The 20,450-nt window shown below is 31.5% G+C and overlaps 5 protein-coding genes across 5 annotated transcripts; all 5 read right to left on the reverse strand.

The window, feature by feature from the left end:
- Nucleotides 1-221: 221 nt before the first annotated feature.
- LOC117232185 lies at nucleotides 222-1,111 on the reverse strand. The gene is made up of 3 exons (XM_033491393.1): nucleotides 1,031-1,111; nucleotides 832-965; nucleotides 222-397 (listed from the first exon to the last, which is right to left on the reverse strand). The coding sequence occupies exons 1-3, from the start codon at nucleotides 1,070-1,072 to the stop codon at nucleotides 250-252; spliced, it is 324 nt and encodes a 107-aa protein (XP_033347284.1). The 5' UTR covers nucleotides 1,073-1,111; the 3' UTR covers nucleotides 222-249.
- A 1,370-nt stretch (nucleotides 1,112-2,481) lies between these two features.
- LOC117232184 lies at nucleotides 2,482-3,499 on the reverse strand. Its single transcript, XM_033491392.1, has 2 exons — nucleotides 3,338-3,499; nucleotides 2,482-2,921 (listed from the first exon to the last, which is right to left on the reverse strand). Exons 1-2 carry the CDS (start codon nucleotides 3,482-3,484, stop codon nucleotides 2,733-2,735), a joined length of 336 nt encoding a protein of 111 aa, XP_033347283.1. The 5' UTR covers nucleotides 3,485-3,499; the 3' UTR covers nucleotides 2,482-2,732.
- Nucleotides 3,500-4,828: 1,329 nt separating this feature from the next.
- On the reverse strand, nucleotides 4,829-10,096 carry LOC117232186. The gene is made up of 9 exons (XM_033491394.1): nucleotides 9,845-10,096; nucleotides 9,295-9,411; nucleotides 9,115-9,232; nucleotides 8,457-8,718; nucleotides 6,161-6,283; nucleotides 5,984-6,074; nucleotides 5,299-5,432; nucleotides 5,003-5,135; nucleotides 4,829-4,917 (listed from the first exon to the last, which is right to left on the reverse strand). Exons 1-9 carry the CDS (start codon nucleotides 9,992-9,994, stop codon nucleotides 4,870-4,872), a joined length of 1,176 nt encoding a protein of 391 aa, XP_033347285.1. The 5' UTR covers nucleotides 9,995-10,096; the 3' UTR covers nucleotides 4,829-4,869.
- A 2,377-nt stretch (nucleotides 10,097-12,473) lies between these two features.
- LOC117232298 lies at nucleotides 12,474-13,710 on the reverse strand. Its single transcript, XM_033491610.1, has 3 exons — nucleotides 13,701-13,710; nucleotides 12,984-13,179; nucleotides 12,474-12,717 (listed from the first exon to the last, which is right to left on the reverse strand). Exons 1-3 carry the CDS (start codon nucleotides 13,708-13,710, stop codon nucleotides 12,555-12,557), a joined length of 369 nt encoding a protein of 122 aa, XP_033347501.1. The 3' UTR covers nucleotides 12,474-12,554.
- Nucleotides 13,711-17,750: 4,040 nt separating this feature from the next.
- Nucleotides 17,751-19,562, reverse strand: LOC117232299. Its single transcript, XM_033491611.1, has 3 exons — nucleotides 19,492-19,562; nucleotides 18,198-18,359; nucleotides 17,751-17,931 (listed from the first exon to the last, which is right to left on the reverse strand). The coding sequence occupies exons 1-3, from the start codon at nucleotides 19,560-19,562 to the stop codon at nucleotides 17,751-17,753; spliced, it is 414 nt and encodes a 137-aa protein (XP_033347502.1).
- Nucleotides 19,563-20,450: the final 888 nt, after the last annotated feature.

A 20,450-nucleotide genomic window follows, 5' to 3' on the forward strand; every position in this document is an offset into this window, starting at 1 on the left:
AGATGCTGTAAGTAAAAACAAAACCATATATTTTTAAATATTTATTTCTGTAATATCAGTTTATCATTCGTATTGATAAAACAATTACTCTCAATAACTTGTATACTGTGTACTGTGTAGTATAGAAAATTATATTTAAAGAAGTTACGATGTTGTTCTCAACACTGTATAATAAGAAACGCATAGTTTCATCACCTGAAATACACCAATACTGTTCCAGCGAATGTGTCATAATTATACAAAATAACATTAATGATACATTACTTCTGAAAAACTTTGCATGTTCAATTGTATTAAACCGCCGGCAGTTAAACGGGGTGGAGTTAGACTTCGCCGTAATGCTAACACGTAAAATGCTTGCATTTCTGGATTCGTATTATACCATTGTGCTTCGTATCTATGAATGTCATTATAATTTATAAATTTCATATACTTATATCGATCAAACAACCACTCGAATGAAGCGAAAATAAATTATTAAATAAATAAATTTTCTATTTACAAAAGCTAATGGCATACCAAAAGCATACGAATTGTACTTTAATCTTATTTCTCTTAAAAGTTACAAAATTCATTTGTTTTTCTGGATATTAATTAAATTTGATAATAAAATATTCTTTTTATAAAGGACAATTCTAAAATCTACTGTAAGGGTCAATAAAAGAACTACTAAATTACATGAAATGCTTTAACCTACATAGGACATATGATCATAATTTTTCACTCTCTTGCATTATTATTGCATTCTCATGCAAGTGGTTGATAAAATTACAATATATGGAAGAATGTAATAGAAGAAAATAAAATTATCATTATGTGTATTATACTCACATTGCATCGTAAATCTCATCGGACGAATTTATGATGAACTGTCCCTGCATCGTTAGACAGAACAGATGCAACAATTGAATAATCAGAAAGCCGACGAACTTGTAAAAATCCCAACAGGAATCCATTGTAGCGATCTAATCTCAAATAATTAATTGATAAATCGCGTTCAACGATATGAAGTGAGTTACAAGAAACTTACCTCTACCATAGTAATACTAACACACAGGACTATTATACCCATACATATAAAAAGGTAAGTAACATGTGCGCTCTCGATATCCCGCAGAAACCTATTTGAGTAAAATCAAGGAAAATATTGCTCAGCCAGAACAGAAATCTCCAAAAAAGAAGCGGAGAAATACATGATTAAAAATCAAAATCTAATACCTCAGTCGCGGATCAAGAGTAACACTCATTTCAAGTATTGTGACAAGGTCAATTTTTTGTTTAAATAAAGGTAATGACTGACGATTCAAAAGATTTTTTAAAAAGAAAAATTATTTAAAAATATCTAGTAAAATTAAAAAAATGATATCATTAAGAATATAACATACAATTTATTAATATAATTATTGATAGAAGTAATGTTAGTAGAAAATATTACAATGTTGATGATGTTTGAAAGTAATCGAAAACAATTTCCATCATCGATAATGGTTACCACTAACCCAAAATAGTTAAATCCTTTGTCATGGTTACATAAAAAAGAATCATTGGAACTAAGATATGAATTCTTGTACCATAACTTTTTCACTTAAGCATTCAAAATTGTTTATAATCGCTGGTTAATACTGACATTATTGCCCGTTGGTGCCCCTGTATAGAGAAACGTAGTTTTTTATATATCTCCTTTGCCCCCTTTTCGGGATTCCTCGCATTGAAGGAAAGGTCATTGATGGCATTTTTGAAGCGATATCTAGAAATATTACAATTTATTCAATAAAACATGAAGTATGGAGGAAATTTTCGCTTTGCTTACCCGGCCACAGTTAGCAATGCGCACGCATGTTGCACAAGGACCATGTAGCAAGTATCACAACCGACAAACACAATGAGAACGATATATACAGAGAGAGCCAGATACATTTGAATATAGTAATAATATTTGCGGTCATCCTCGACAAAATAGTAAGCTGGTATAGTGTATAATATTGGTGAGGATGTATTGTGTGGTTTCAACATGTGCACTAGGCGCACTGTCCATGGCATTTGTATAAAAAGGACTGTGCATATGCACGCGTTTACTGAAAGTAAATAGTTACTATCTTAATTGTTATATTACGTATGTTTATGGAAATACATATTATTGCAAACACATATAAAAAGTTGGAGACTAAGCAAAGAGTTTTCTCACTCACTACATTGTATAACGAATGCTATATATCTTGGACATTTATTTTTTTTTTTTTTTTGCATATTGTGTCTATTTCGTTAATTTTCATACCTCTAAGTTTCCCATAAATGCACAAACATTCGCATTAATTATATTAAAAAATATACGATAATGAACCCTAGTGTGGACAACCGGTCCCTATACTTAATTTTTCTATTTTCTAGTAAAAATATCACAAAACCACACCAGATTTCCATTCTTTGTGTACTTATACATCACGAATGCAACAGTTTTCCATATTGGTGTTTCAAATTTAGTTATGCATTTATTGAGTAATTTAGAATTAATTGTTGTATTTTGATTATTTACGTAAGCGTTAACTAGATCAGTCTATATTGTGTACTATTGATATTATCAACCAGAGTTGCAACCTGCTTTTCTATATATTGATTTACCAAAGTAGAACATCGCAAGAGTGGTTCCCCTATATGCGTATGTCGTCATAATGGCAAATTCTTCTTTCAATCGATCGGTTGCCCAATCCTCGGACATGTCATTCAAAAGGGATTTAAGCTATGATATTTATAAGGTTGGTGTGCAAATCAAAATATCTTGTCATGATTGGCAAAAATTTTCTTACCTTCTTTGCGTTCAGGATATAGTTACCATGTTTTATGATCATGAGTATTATCGCGCCTATAAAGGAGGACTGCTCCAGTATGACTTCCAAAGTGCCTATATGTATAATTCTTGCTACCTAAAATTAATATTATGAGTCTTTCGTTAACTATTTATAATTTTTTTCTTTTATTTTATACCCTTAAAGGCTATTATCAACGAAATCACGATAATGCTCCTTACATTTTTTTATTTAGGAAATCATTATTTAAACTTGAAATCAGTGGGATGTTGATGTTAAAGCGAAATTCGCAAGATGTGAAATTTTATTGTGGCATTTACGAGTTAATTATGTCTTCCTTAAATTATCTAAGGATTTCGAAAACTTGGTTTTGAAATGGAAATTATTAGGAATATCTATGAATCTTATTTACATTTTATATTAGTTAAATCGAGACCGTAATGGAATGTGATCTGCAAGTACCGTAGAACGTTCCATTACAATGTCGTGATTTTTTGTGAAATATTGGTGGATATAAATTTATAGACACGTACCTGTACGATGACAGATGATACCATAGTAATATGCACCATAGCCCACAAAAGGAACTTAATTTTATTTTGACCTGGCCAAATCCCACTCAGTATCGCGAATATTTTCGTTATCTTTAAGAACCGCTTCTCGATTGCAACTCTATTCATGATATGGACCCAATGTTAACCAACCGAACGCTTGACAGTTCCGTACGTTAATGTACTTTTACTACTTCTAGATCTGGTTCTGTTAATGGAACCGTAAAGTATACATTAAAAATGTATTTATGATAAAGTGCATCAATTTCAAAATAGCTATTAATCGTATGCCATTAATGCAACGTATGTGCTGCATGCACATTATGAATATTGAATCATCATACTTGCTGGAAGAATCATTATATTGTCTGTTCTCATGTGTAAGTACACACATACATATGTATGCAATGTTACATGGGAACTACATTTATTCAGTCGTGAGCCGTAGTGTTAAGTGTGACATGAAAAAGATGATCTGTACATCTAGTAAGTTAAAAATAAAGTACGACAAGACGGGCCAACAAAAAAGATGGTATTGTGAGTATGTAATTATTTTCATAATCATGGATAAATTCGATAATAAATGGTTTAATAACTATGTTTCATTGGAGTTAGAAGTGATGCTTCTATTAATATCTATTATTTTTACAATTTCTGGTAATTGACTTTTACACAGGGTCTTTTATACGCGACTTTTATACGCGAAAAAAGAAGTTTATACGCTAAAATATAGAATAAAAATTTCTCGTTTGAGGCTTTGTTTTCGAGAAAATCGACTTTGAGTTTTCGCTCGGTACGCATGCACTTTATCACGTCTCGTTATAACGGATCTCACTGTAGATCGTTGTCCCGATGGAAAAATTAAAAAAGAAAAATTAAGAAAAAATTTTTATTCTATATTTTCGACTTCTTTTTTCACGTAGAATCACCCCCTTTCCGCTTGTACCATCAGTTACCAACTACCCTATATAGTTCGAAATGAAGAATGCTTAAGCCTACATCGCTATAGTTCAGATAATAATATTTTATTTCTTTTGCAATTTAAACATTGGGAATTAAATGCTTTTAATATTTAATTAAAGACGTTTAGTTACTTACTTTGTATAAATAAAATAATATATTGACCGATTTGTTATCATCGAGCAGCTGAAAAATAAATTTCATTTCCGAATGTTTCAGAAATTTTATGAAAGTAAAGGAATTAAAATAAGGGCCGGTAATAATAAGACTTATTCGTCACATACATATGTCTGTCATAGCATCAATAACACTTAAGATATTTATATATTCGTTGTATCAAGAGCAGAGGAAAAGAGAAAATGAAAGAAGTAATGAGAAAAAATTATATTTTATAATATGTTCGAAGTGAAATGTTAACAGCAAGTAACTAACTCAAGTGAAACGTAAAATATACACTATACTAAAAATATTGTCAACATTTGAAGAAAGAATTTCACTTGAATGCATGTAACGATAAATTCGAACCATCCAATTCGCGCTGTTCTTTCTTCAATTTATGCAGATCTAAACACTGTATAATACGAGAAAGATGCTTTTAAAACCTAGAAAGATATTAATCGTTAATAAATAGTCAATTATTTTTTGAAAACTGTTCTCATGTGTATTTCGTGGAAGTGATAAGCTAACCTGTACAAAGCTCTCCAAATTCAAAGAGATTACTCCTCCACCAGTTAGTTTAGGCGGGCTCAAACACTTTCGCAACACCAATAGATATAACGATTGCGCTTTCGACGATCCATTATACCATTTGGCTTCACATCTATACAATGGATTCTACCGTGAATTTAAGTCGGTCAAATTAAATTAAATAGCATTTTGACATTTTTTTTTCATTTACTTGATAATTTAAATCAATTATAACATCTTCTATGGAAGCAGAAAGTGCCTTAATACTTATAAATGGGAGTTTATATCGATCTTACATTGCCTGGAAGGTCTCATCATTGGAATTTATCAGAAACTGTCCCATTATCGTCAAAAACAAAAGATGAGTCATTTGGCTAATAGTGAACGCGCAGAATGTGAAGTATCTGACTCCTATTTCCATCGTCGACAACTAATTGCAGAGAATAATATCACATATTAAGTCACGGCAGCGTAAGTCTATAGTCACAGTGGATGCATATTTTGACAAACTATGTTGTACTAATAAATAGACGCATCAAGACAATTGAGTATATATAGTGGCTCACGAAATTATTCGAACATTTATTATAGAACATTTTGATGGATATGTTCGTGTTATATAAAATATTTTGAAATTTCAAGAGTACATACTGTAATGAGACATGGCTATCATATCGTGTCAGATTGATTTCAAACTTTCTCAATATAATGATGATTGTTGAGTCTTAGTGCTAATGAAATTTCAAAATATACATAATACGTTCATAGTAGATGTCTAAAAGCTACTGAACACTTTCGTGGCTTTACGATACTTTCTGGTAGATTCTTATAATACTGATTACATTGCATGCTTCTCAGTTTTTAAATGTTTCATTCGTCAAAACATTATTTCGTTAGGAAACGCATCCACTGCAACCATAGCCTAAGTTGTCTCTGTAAATTAAATGTAAATTAAATGTGTATTGGTGAATTGAAACTTACCCGCACGAACGTGGATGTAAATGTTACGATTATCAGACCCAATATGATGAAGAAGTAGTGTACGTGGCAGGCGTCAACTTTATCCACATATCTAACATGACAAAAAGTGTATAAAATTTGGTAAACGACTTTACGTGTATATTATATGTATATTGTACAATATGCAATAATACTAACTCAACGGCCTTTTTGTGAGCATCGATGGATCGGCTTATTTTCGCATAGGTTTCATCTAGTAACACGTTCAGGTACTTTTCATTGGAAAAGCTCACGTTATCCATTGCGTGCTTGAAACGATACCTGTGCTCATTGTTTCATTGGTTATAGTCAAAGTTTCGCTTATATATTATATAGGGCGTTTAAAAAAAGTGGGTAATATTTATATAGTGTGATTTTAGACATCAAGATAACGAAGAAAGTTCCTGTATACTCACGCACTGATGGCCAATAAGGCGCACCCATGATGTACAAAATGAACCAAATTAATGTCACAGGCAATATAAACGGCTGTGAACATTGATGCTCCTAACGTCGTACGTGCTAGTATGGGATAGTGATACTGCTGTATGCTATAGTCGGTAGAAGGACGAACATAAACGCATAAAAAGATATGTTAACTAAATGCAATAGGAATAAAATATGAAATAAAATACTAATTATTTACAGCAAACACATTTCACCAATTTATGTGACTTCGGAATATATTGCCCAATAATTTTAGTTTATTTCACATATTCGTAATGGTATTTTCAGTACTTATACATATATATGCTACATATCATATGCTATATATATATATATATATATATATATACAAAAATATATAAAATAACAGGTTAATTTTATCCTATTTATTGAAAGATTTATTGAAAGGAGATTTCGGGTTTTGACCAGCTCAATAAATATCCATAGTGAGAATATATGTATACTGGTTAAACGTATTGTAATAGGTGAAATTATCTATGCGTTGCCCTCTTCATGTTACACCTGGAGCTGTATCTGTACATTATCATGTAAGTAGCACCATAGGCGGGGTACGGTTTGTGCCGCAATAGACAATTGTATTACCTATTACTGACGAGACTGTGTACCTTGTATTATACTGTATCGTTCGTGGAAACGGTTTTTTTTTCTGTAACAAAAGTTGATTTCATCAATATCCCGGCTACCACAGACAAAAAGCAGATCTGCTTCATCAGCGTATCCAGGCTGAAAAAAACGCAGGACATTTCCCATCTACGATTAATAATTGACTAATTTAAGAAAAAGGGATTTTCGAACGAAATTTCTGTGTATTTAAGTTTCTTTACTTGTATTTCATTAAAATATGCATTTCCATGAATATTCACAGTCTAACGATCGCAGTTCTTAAATATATAATAAATACGATTAAAGATAAATTATTATTTACGTACCTGGGTAATAAGCGATAGCACAACAACGATATACATGTATAATCTTTTGCATGACGAGTTTTGAGAAGTTTCTCTGATCAGACCAAATTCCAGCCACCATAGAACATATCTTCACTACTTTCATGTACTCTTCTTCTACTGTGGTTTTGTCCATGGTAAGATGAAAAATGATGTAAAGATTACACAGCTGTATATAAGTCTTACACGTGAAAGGTAGTAGTCACATTGTTTCAATGGCTAATAACTACATGATATAATTATAACTATTATTAATAATTATATATTTCTTACTGTTGCTGATTATATCACATTAGGTGTATTTTACGTAACAACTGTAACTAATTGAATCTATTCAGATAAGTTAAGTCATAAATTTACATAATACAATAATAATTTACATAAATTTACAATAAATTACAATTTAAATGGAAGAACATCTTTATGCATATATGTAATATACTGTAATGTAATGCGACAAAATTGTCATAATAATAGCAGTAGGTATTTGAAACGAATCTAAAAATGTATATAAAAGTTACAAGACATTTACTGAAAATATATCTGCAATGAGAGATTAATATTCAACCTAAACATGTAACAAGTGTTAAATATGATGCTATTGAATATTGAGGCTTATTAATGTAATGGCTAACTGACTATTTAATACTATTGTGATCTCCACGAAATATATACTTGTACTAGACATTTGTAACTTTCATACATATTTTCAGGTTCATCCGCTTTCAAACTTTATAAAACTAATCATGATTGTGAAGTTTCATTTCAGTTTATTTAAACAATTCTAATGAATTTTCAAAATATATTCATAAATTTCGGTACTTTTCTCAGTCTATGCAAATTCTTAAGAAAGTGATTACGTTGCATGCATTTTGATGTTCCGATGATGTAATCGTTATTGTGGTATTTCGTCAGAAAACGCATAACCCACTGTTGATAACTCGAAAAATAAATCAATTATAAATAATGCCCACTTTTTTACCACCCTGTGCAACATAAAAGGCGCGGAATCTGCACAATAGGAACCGAAGTATACTCACCCGCTAATGGCCAACAAGGCGCAACCATGATGCACGACATGAACCAAATTGATGTCACAGGCTATATAAACGCTTGTGAGTATTACCGCCACGCTTATCATATGCACAAGTATGGGATAGTAATACTGCTGCTCATCCACGAAATAATAAGATGGGTAGATGAATTCGCGACTTCGTGACTCGTTCAGGGGTGCGACGACGTTCAGGATAGGTGGTATAGTCGGTAGAAGGACGAACATAAACGCACAAAAAGATATGCTAACTACATGCAATAGGAATAAAATATAAAACAAAATTGTAATTATTTACAACAGACGCATCTCATCAATTTAAGATTGAGATATATTGTCAAATAATTTCACGTATAATCCCACTCATACTACTATGATTTAAGATAAGCTTGTAGTGGGTTTGGTTTAGGTTTTATTTCGATTAAATTTGTAAAAACGGCATTGACATGTGCCTCCTTATACGCGATTATTAATAATAAAATAGAAAAAGTAAATATATGAACATTGTTCAAAGAATGTATATTTTCATTGAACAATGATGATTTGTGTTAACAATATCAACTGAATAATTATTAAGGCCTTCGTTATTGACTATCCCTGTGGTATTTGATTCTGTAATGTAAAGATCTGTACATTTCCTTTGTCACCTTGGTATAAACAAGAAAGAAATGTTGCCTTCTTGGAGTACATATCCAAAATCTCTAATTCCTCCTTCGGTCGTTCTATTAGCCGGTCGGCCACAATATCGTTTAGAAGTCCTTTCAACTATAATTTTAAAGATATTTATAATTATCAGAGAGATTACTGGATGTTTATCGGTCTTTCACCTTCTTTTCGTTCAGAACGTAATTGTACTGCTTGATTAAAATGACGAATCCTATATCGAGATACGGCATCTGATCCGACAATACCTCCAAACTATAAAATACTACTACCCGTGATATCTATAATATATAGAAAACACACTTCTATTATATATTGACATGCGAATTCTCTGTGATGTAGGAAAATACTATATTTGAAAGTTACGAATGAAAAACATGAAACGTCACACTTCCCATTTTTTATAATGATTTCGAGATAGGTGTTTTAATATTTTCCCCCATATTTCTAGCACCATATTTTTGCTAAACTTCAAATAATCATTATATAATATTTTTTGTTCAATTATATTCATTATATCTGTTAAATACTCGTACACTAACAAAGTTTAACTGTTAAACCTTGGGATATCTTGTATAAGTGTAATCTCATGTTTTTATATTAAATTCTTACTAATGGTTATCAGCAAAAAAAATATATCAGATGATTTTGAATCAATGAAAAACACATAGACTGGATGCAAGTCCCATATGATAACATAGCTACAAAAAATACCTGAGCTGTAATTGTGGTAATAATAATAATAAATATGACAAATCGTATAATAATTTTCGTGAATTTTTCTTGATTAGGCCACACACCAACAAGCTGACCGAAAAATTTGTTGGCTTTCAGGCACTGATCCTCGATCGTTTGCCAATCCATAGTCGTTCAAACAAGAATCTGCATTATATCGCTGGAGATCGTAAGATATAAAATTCGTTAAATTAATCCAAAATTTAATTATATGGTTTGATTAGTGGCTAGAATTAGCAGACTGCGAATTGTTATACATTTATACAAAATTTAAAGCAGAAGTAATGCATAAAAGTATAAATACAATATTTATATATAAGAAGATACAGAAATATATACAATAACAGGATCAGAACACTAATTTTTAGTAGCACTATTATTTAGTAAGTGAAAATGATTAAATATTATTCTTTAGTTATGTTTATAAAAACATAAATTCTCATAAATGTCTACAACTTTAAGAATTACTTAAAATAAATTGAAATGCAATTAATATTCGCGTGGCCAACTTCAATAATTCTCTTGATTTGTTTATTTAATCCTGAATAATGGTTTATCAACAGTATTCATGTCCGCCACTGTTCAAACTGTAGTGGTCGATTAGGACAAGTTCAAACCTGTATATCCTCCATAACGTCAATAACGTAGTAATTTTATTATTATTTTACTCAATTGTACTCGCTTTTAGAAGAAATTTCCGGTTTGACTAATTTATACGGAAAATAGAATGATTTCGTGCCGGGTAATAACAATTTTAAAGACCTCCTCTTTTCCGCTTACTTTGTCCATGAAAAAACTTCAACGTTTCAATGTGAAAGAGGTTTGGTTACAACTTAATGTAATTTAATTCGCCATAGTCCTAGGATATTGAAGAGAATAATTTATATGCAATAAGTAGATAAGTGGGTCTATATAAGGGATATGAAAAATTAATGATTGCATGCATTGATTTCCAGTGTGCTTCAGAATATGACAGGGTTGGTGTTTCGCATAACGCACGGACTATTTTTTAGCAACAGCAATCAACTAACGTTTTCTTTTCCAATTTTATGAAGCGTACGTTTCTCGGTCAAAATATTTTCGTGTTTGGTGTACAAAAAAAATTCTATAAAATATAAAACCTTGTGTTATATCTCTTATTAAAACGTGTATATGTGTAATAGACTTGAAATAATGATATGTTATTCTATAAATTGAGATTAATTAATATAAATTGATGATAAGTACTGATATATTGATTAAATATATTCCAATGTATGTAATTATGTACGTGTTGCCCTCTTCACATTCCACCTGGAACTACATCTTTGTATTATCATGTAAGTAACCAGAAATATGTAGATAAATTGAAACATTTCCAACATTCTGCAAAAGATTATTAATGGATTAAATTGGTCAAATAATATATTATTTTGTATTCGTTATATTCTGTGTATAGCTAAAGTGCTTTTAAAACGATCGTGAAGTTTTCTGTGATACTTCACGGCAAATGACGAATATCATGATTAAATTCAATTAAGGATTCAATAATGTGTTAAATTTCGTATTAGGATGGTCCTCAGCTATGGAAGTCAAAAATTTCTTTTGAATGTACTTTAATGTATCTGCACAAATTGTCACATTTGATGGGTTATATATAAGCGGACATGAGGTCATTCCATATAAAACAAGTAAGAAAAATATAAACTTTTTTGTCCAAGGGATAGTTTTTCAGAAAACTAAATTTAGTCATCAAGTATATTTGAACATGGTTAATTTCAAGACTGGACAGGACTAAATAACTGCGAGAATGTAATTCTAGACGCAAAAATGAGTAAAAAATATAGAATAAAATTCTACCATTTAAGGTTTTATTTTCAAGAAAATAAAATTTGAATATGTTTAATTATGAGGTGTCTGGTACATGCGCATAATACATTTTCAAACTTTCCTTGAAAATGAAGCATCTTATGCAGAAATTGCATTGAGAAAAGAGATGTAGTTTAAACGCCTGTCGATTATTTACTTTTGTTATTTGATTATTTACTTTATTTAGTCCGGAATTAATCAACTTAAAGTATACTTGTCAAATCTTCAAAGACCATTTTCTTGAAAGCGAAGCCTCAGAACAAAATAATTTCATTTTATATTTTGTTTTATTTTTTCATAAGAAATCACCTCGTGTTCACTTGTACATAAGTTTCAGACACACCAGTTATATTACATATGTATATAAATGTATATTATAAATATTATATACTATGTAAAAATATGTGTGTGTATATATTTACAGAAATATTATTATACATTTAAAACATTGTACTTCTATTCAAAAACATTTATTAATACTTTCCAAATAGCGGGCAAGATTACGTTCGAATTTCATGCGAGACCATCAAAATTTGAAAACTTCCACTCAAATGCGACACAGGTTCTCATTATCTAATCATTCTGAAATTTTGCACATATCACTTCTTTGTAAAATTCATTGCCATATTCTAGGAGGATAGAAGCAAAAATAAATTAGTGGTTGAGAAGTAAGCACCATTATATTTCTGTACATATTGTATCATATATTGATCTTCGTTCGTTCCGGAATATTGTTTCTCATCGTCTCAGTCAAGAGTACTTTACGATTCACGTAGATTTCAATACGGTAAAGTATGAAACAGATGCTTTTATAATCTGGAAGGTATGATATTACATAGATTTATTTAAAAAAGGTATTCTTAAAACTTGCCTCTGCAAAATTTTTCAAATTCAGGTCTAAAAGTCCCCCAGCTGATAGAATTGGAGGACTCAAACAGCTTCTGATGGATAACACGAACAACAATTGCGTTTTTCTATTAGCATTATACCACGATGCGTCGTATCTGTGAATTTGAATTTATTAAAAAAAAATGGGGCATCCGTTAATGATAATGAACAATTTAATTCAGTTCTTATGATATAGTATTAATAACACAAAGACAAATGAAGAAACCTTATAAGTTTGACACATGGACATCTCATTTGTTCGATACTATAATAAAAATTCATTCCAAGACAATCTTATTACCATTCTTTTAATTTAGAAATGAATATAAAAATGAAAGTACTTAGCGCTACGTATATTAAACAATATTTATGCATCACTTACATCGATTCGATAATTTCATCGTTCGAGTTCAGTACGAATTGTCCTTGCACAGTTAAAAGAAGTATATGTATCAATTGCGACAAAAGAAAAACACTGTCCTTGATGAGCTCTCCAGAAATTTCCGACTGTGATGCAACCTGTTTTGAAGCATAGTAACTTCGACTGTTGCGAAACAGTACGAGATTAGACCGAAAAGCTTACCTTCACCAATGAGACTGTGAAAGATGCCATTGACATACCGATGCAAATGCAAAGATAGACGGAATGACTGGTTTGAATACTCTTCAGGTAACTGCTTTGATGGTATCAAAACAGGACCAACAGGTCGTTGTCCATAGAAAGTTCAATAGTATACATACATATGTGATACACGGAAATAAACGCATTTAAATCTCACAAAATTATATAAACTATTCTTGATATTGTTTGAGAAATTTCAAGAACACTTATTAGCTAATTATTATTCTATAGCACAGTAAATGTTCAATTAATGAAAAGAAGTCATCAGCAATCAAAATTACACATATGCCGTTTGAATTATATATTTTTGTGAAACAAAATTATTTATTCCTATCAACATTGACATCAAACGGTAGGGCATACCCTTTTTTCAAAAACAGTTGTTTTTAATGTCTTTGGAGAAAAGTAAGCTAAATACATGAAATAAGCTAACAAGAGAATGGCGGCAACTAATGTTTTTCTAATTTCAGTACTGACTTTGTAGCATATTGGTGTTCTCGAATCGAATGAAGCACTCTCTCATAACTCTTATCCTGCATTCCACCCTTTTCAGTGTCGACAGACAAATCTGAAAGCGCATTCTTGAAACGATGTCTGTGAAAAAATTTAATACCTGTTGCAGTTTCAAGTTAAACGAAGATTATTTAATCCAACTGATATTTCATTTTATTACCCAGCTACCGCTAACTGCCCACAGGCGTGTTGCACCATATATATATAACTCGCATCACAGCCGACATACACAAAAAATGTTGATATAACCGTATATATCATGTGAAAACTTATAAACATACGGTACTTCCGGTCATCGATATAATAATAAGCTGGATAAATGTATATTAAATCTCGCGTTTCGTTGTTCGGTGAAATTATGTCTAAAATATATGGCGATAGAGATAGTTGAATAAAACTTATGGAACAGAAAACGCCAAGTCCTGTAAATCGATTGCAACGGTGTATAAAATGAATCACGGAAGGGAAGTACGAGTTTTCAATATGATTTATCCTACCGCAGTACAACCGAGAAAAAAAGGCTCCCCTTTTGGCGTACTCGACCATAATGTCAGATTCATCAATCCGTCTATTGGCTGACCAATCCTTCCAAATAGCAGTAAGCAGCATCTTGTACTACAATTTGATTAGTATCGTGCAACCAAAAGATATATATAAATACATGAAGAATACAATAAGTCGTATTTGTCGTCTTTTCTAGTTCTGCTATTTTGATTCTTATCAAAAACTATTATCAAGAGAGAGGGATGTTAAGTAAGTTCATTATTGCTGACATATTTAAATTCTAGATCTTCTTTTCATTTGGAAATTAATTATGTCAGGCGAGTGCGATTATAAGTTAGGCAAGCATAGAAAATATACTGTTTGCAGTGATCATAAATAATGTAACAAAATTAATAATACGGAGCGAATTTAAAACAAAATTGAAATAGATGAAACTTTGGGTTTCAAAGTACAGTTCCAAATGATACTCAATTTTAAATATGTCTTTTATTATAGTCTTGACCATTTAAAAGATACATTAGTAATATTTGTTATACAGACTTATTTTAATTACGTCAAACTATCTGTTCTTCAAGTCAATTATATCAGTCGGCAAGACACGTGCAAATACACCACGAAGCTAAAACGCCGATCACAAGTCAATACTGGGCATAAGCGTTATCATAAAAACCGAGCAAATATTCTTCGTTTCGTATGAAACATTGCAGATTTATCTCCATTAGTATGAAAAGGCATATAATTTCAAACCTGCCAGGTTTATTCCATCTAACATAAGAGTCACAAAATCAAAAATATCGACTTATCATATCGTTCATTGTGGGTTTCATATAATGTGTAACACAAAAATAATAGAAAATGGAAAGTGATACGAGAAATTCCTTTACCTCCGCCATGTTTACAATATAATTCCCTTGCTTTATCAATACTGCAGCTACCGCATTAAAAAAACAGACCTGCTCTACTACGGTCTGTAGACTGTAGAAACACACGACGTTTGCCATCTACAATCAACGATAGAGTAATTTAATAAAAAAGGAATTCTCATATTAGTACATAATGCCATAATTACATCAAGCATTAAAAAGATTTGAAGTTTTGTGAAATATTCGACAAAGATCACAATGTTCGTGTGTGATTACTAATATATAGGCCGAGGCGGTAATCGTAATACAATCGGGGAGGCGGCGGTTCTGTGAAAAATGAGAACAAGAATCTGATATAACATTACTTCCCCTGAACCTTCATTTTCGAGAAAATCGACATTAAAGATCTGACAAGTGCATTTTATCTTGGCTGAACAAGAGCAAATAACCGAAAGTGGTAAAACTCATATTTGGAAGCAAATAAAAAGTATAGAATAAAATTTTTTAATAAATTGTTTCATTTCCTAATGCACGTGTTCCAGATCATTTCGTAATTAAACACTTTTAAACTTCATTTTCTTGAAAAGGATACCTGAAACGAAAAAATGTTCTTTCACATTTTCAACTTATTTTCACATGTATGACAATCTCCTGTTAATTATTTACCTATATCTAGTCTGTAATTAGCCAAGTTGAAGTATGCTTTACAAATTTTCAAATTCAGCTTTCTTAGCGACGAAGCATCAAATGAAAAAATTTTATTTTATATTCGGATTTTTTCACCACAGTTGAATCGCCACTTACTCGATTGTGATACGATTACCAAATTGCCTATAAATTAATGTTCTTGTACCTGCGTAACAAGCGATAGCACAATGACGATGTATATAATCGTTCGCATAACGAGTTTCGAAAATTTACTCTGATCAGGCCAAATTCCGCCCATCATAGTACATATCTTCACTACTTTCATGTACTCGTTTACTACTGTGGCTTTGTCCATAGTAAAGAGAAAACTGATATTAAGAGTGCAGGGAAGTATATGCGACTGACACTTGATGAGTGACAGTGAAGTTTGTTGAGTGTCTAGGATTGGCCATTATGCTTTTATTTTATTTCTACCATGTAATATTTACACGAAGAGTGCAACTAAGTAATGCGTACCTGCTGTCATTTCGATTGTCATAAACCAAAGTGGTGATTTAATAATTTATTCGCCCTTGTTAATTTATACCCTTAAAGTACCTTTGATAAAGATGTGTAAGTAACTCGATCGAAGTATTAGCTCGTTGTTATCGTGTGTTCTTTACACTGTGACTACTTGCACGCGGAGAACCATCTTGAAACATCAAATATCCTCTCGAAAGAATCGATCGATTGACAAATTGCTAGTAACGAATAATTTAAGACATCACTACTTTGGATGCCATGAATAAATTTGATATTAGAGAACTTGATATAGAATAGTTGGGTGAAACAGACAGTTCCTATCCGAAACGGCTAAGCGAAGTAGAAAGATAAATGATTGTTGAAGATCGAACAGATCTGTACGAACTTTTATCTGGTTATAATTCTCTTCAAACTATGAATAAGCAAAATACAGTTTGTCTCTGTGTAAGAAAGTGTCGTGTGTTTCGTGCACGTTTAAACTGATTTGTTTCGCCAATTCTGGTCGCAAATTAATTTTTTATGACGGTAATAAGAAGCACCGGACAATGTGTGTTAATAGTTCAACTTCTGCTCATGATAAACAGTTGTATATTTTTTACTTTTACCAATATCACATTAATGGCCTTGTTGAAATATCCATAATTGACGTGAATTGTATAAGTATGTCAAATCAGACGTAATGTTATAATTTTAACTAATATATGTGGGAAATACCTTTGCATACATTGTACGTTATGTAGAAGATTTTAAAATTCTGTTATGCTATTACAATAGCCAATTTTCATACGGCATTGATAATTTTGTACAAGAAATGATATTGTATATTTTTTTAGAGAATGTATATTTTATCCTAAAACAACACGTTTTCTTTATCACATAATCATAGGTACAGTTCTACTTTTCATGCACTGTGAAACAGCACATGCGATCTTGCTTTTACGGATCAGGTAGCTAACTCAGACGCTGCGTTATATCCCAAGCATAATGTTAAGCAAAACTAAACAATTTTGCATATGTATATTTTTGGAAGAAAAACGTACGTGTTATTAATATAAATCTAGAAAATTGCACATTGATTTAAAATTATTCACCAATATTTCCAAGATATCGAAATATTATTATGCTCGTAATAGATGTGAAATTATACATAATTTGAAAATTTAAACTCAAATGTGGCACGGGTTCTCGTTGTCTAATCATTTAGAAATTCTGCACGTACCACTTCTTCATCAAATTCATTGCCATAACCTAGGAGAAGGAAACCAAAAATAAATTAGTGGTTGAGAAGCAAGCACTATTCCATGTCAGTACATATTTTATTATATATTGATATTCGTTCGTTCCGGAATTGTTTTTCGTCGCTTCAGTCAGAGGTAGATTGCAGTTTACGTAGATTTCAACACGGTAAAGTATGAAACAGATGCTTTTATAATCTGGAAGGCATGATATTACGTGGATTTATTTAAAAAAGGTATTCTTAAAACTTGAACAATAATTGTGGATTCAAGGAGGAGTAGATACTTGCCTCTGCAAAATTTTTCAAATTCAGGTCTAAAAGTCCCCCAGCTGTTAGTATTGGAGGACTCAAACAGCTTCTGATGGATAACACGAACAACAATTGCGTTTTTCTATTAGCATTATACCACGATGCGTCGTATCTGTGAATTTGAATTTATTAAAAAAAAATGGGGCATCCGTTAATGATAATGAACAATTTAATTCACTTCTTATAATATAGCATTAATAACACAAAGACAAATGAAGAAACCTTATAAATTTGACACTTGGGCATCTCATTTGTTCGATACTATAATAAAAATTCATTCCAAGACAATCTTATTACCATTCTTTTAATTTAGAAATGAATATAAAAATGAAAGTACTTAGCGCTACGTATATTAAACAATATTTATGCATCACTTACATCGATTCGATAATTTCATCGTTCGAGTTCAGTACGAATTGTCCTTGCACAGTTAAAAGAAGTATATGTATCAATTGCGACAAAAGAAAAACACTGTCCTTGATGAGCTCTCCAGAAATTTCCGACTGTGATGCAACCTGTTTTGAAGCATAGTAACTTCGACTGTTGCGAAACAGTACGTGATTAGACGAAAAGCTTACCTTTACCAATGAGACTGTGAAAGATGCCATTGACATACCGATGCAAATGCAAAGATAGACGGAATGACTGGTTTGAATACTCTTCAGGTAACTGATTTGATGGTATCAAAACAGGACCAACAGGCCGTTGTCCATAAAAAGTTCAATAGTATACATACATATGTGATATACGGAAATAAACGCATTTAAATGTCACAAAATTATATAAACTATTCTTGATATTGTTTGAGAAATTTCAAGAACACTTATTAGCTAATTATTATGCTATAGCACAGTACATGTTCAATTAATGAAAAGAAGTCATCAGCAATTAAAGTGATACATATGCCGTTTGAATTATATATTTTTGTGAAACATACAAAATTATTTATTCCTATCAACATTGACATCAAGCAGTAGGGCACTCCCTTTTTTTAAAAACATAGTTGTTTTTAATGTCTTTGGAGAAAAGTAAGCTAAATACATGAAATAAGCTAACAAGAGAATGGTGGCAACCAATGTTTTTCTAATTTCAGTACTGACTTTGTAGCATATTGGTGTTCTCGAATCGAATGAAGCACTCTCTCATAACTCTTATCCTGCATTCCGCCCTTTTCAGTGTCGACAGACAAATCTGAAAGCGCATTCTTGAAACGATGTCTGTGAAAAAATTTAATACCTGTTGCAGTTTCAAGTTAAACGAAGATTATTTAATCCAACTGATATTTCATTTTATTACCCAGCTACCGCATACTGCCCACAGGCGTGTTGCACCATATATATATAACTCGCATCACAGCCGACATACACAAAAAATGTTGATACAATCGTATATGTCATATGAAAACTTATAAACATACGGTACTTCCGATCATCGATATAATAATAAGCTGGATAAATGTATATTAAATCTCGCGTTTCGTTGTTCGGTGAAATAATGTCTAGAATATATGGCGATAGAGATAGTTGAATAAAACTTATGCAACAGAAAACGCCAAGTCCTGTAATTCGATTGTAACGGTGTATAAAATGAATCACGGAGGGGACTCGAGTTTTCAATATGATTTATCCTACCGCAGTACAACCGAGAAAAAAAAGCTCCCCTTTTGGCGTACTCGACCATAATTTCAAATTCATCAGTCAGTCTATTGGCTGACCAATCCTCCCAAATAGCAGTAAGCAGCATCTTGTACTGCAATTAGATCAGTAGCGTGCAAAAGATATATATATAAATACATGAAGAATACGATAAGTCGTATTTGTCGTTTTTTCTAATTCTGCTATTTTGATTCTTAAAACTATTATCAAGAGAGAGGGATGTTAAGTAAATTCATTATTGCTAACATATTTGCATTCTAGATATTTTTTTACTTCTAAATTAATTACGTCATGCGAGTGCGACTATAAGTTAGACATGTATAGAAATGTTACTTTTTGCAGTGATCTAGAGAAACTACTACGGAAAACTAATACGGAAAAATATTAAAACAAAATTAAAATGGATGTAACTTTGCGGTTCAAAGTACAATTCCAAATGATTCTCAATTTTAAATACGTCTTTTGTTATAGTCCTGACCATTTAAAAGATACATTAGTAATATTTGTTATACAGACTTATTTTAATTACGTCAAACTATCTGCTTCTCGAGTCAATTTTGTTAGTCGGCAAATCACGTGTAAATACCCCAAGTAGCTGAAACGCCGATCGCAGTCAACACTGGGCATAAACGCTATCATAAAAGCCGAACAAATATTATTCGTTTCTTATGAAACATTGTGGATCTATTTCCATTACTTTTGAAAGGCATATAATTTTAAATCTATGAGGTTTATTCCCATTTGTAAATATTTCATGCCAGATTATTTTTTTATAACATCCAATAACATGAGAATCAGATGATCAAAGATATCGACTTATCATATCTTCCATTGTCATTTTTATATAATGTATAACACAAAAATAGAAAATGGAAAGTTATATGAGAAATTCCGTTACCTGCGCCGCGTTCACAATATAATTCCCTTGTTTCAGCAGTGCCCCAGCCATCGCATTAAAAAAACAGACCTGCTCTAC

Source organism: Bombus vosnesenskii, unplaced genomic scaffold (assembly GCF_011952255.1).
Source record: "Bombus vosnesenskii isolate JDL3184/JDL3185 unplaced genomic scaffold, Bvos_JDL3184-5_v1.1 scf7180000013285, whole genome shotgun sequence".
NCBI classification, from domain to species: domain Eukaryota; kingdom Metazoa; phylum Arthropoda; class Insecta; order Hymenoptera; family Apidae; genus Bombus; species Bombus vosnesenskii.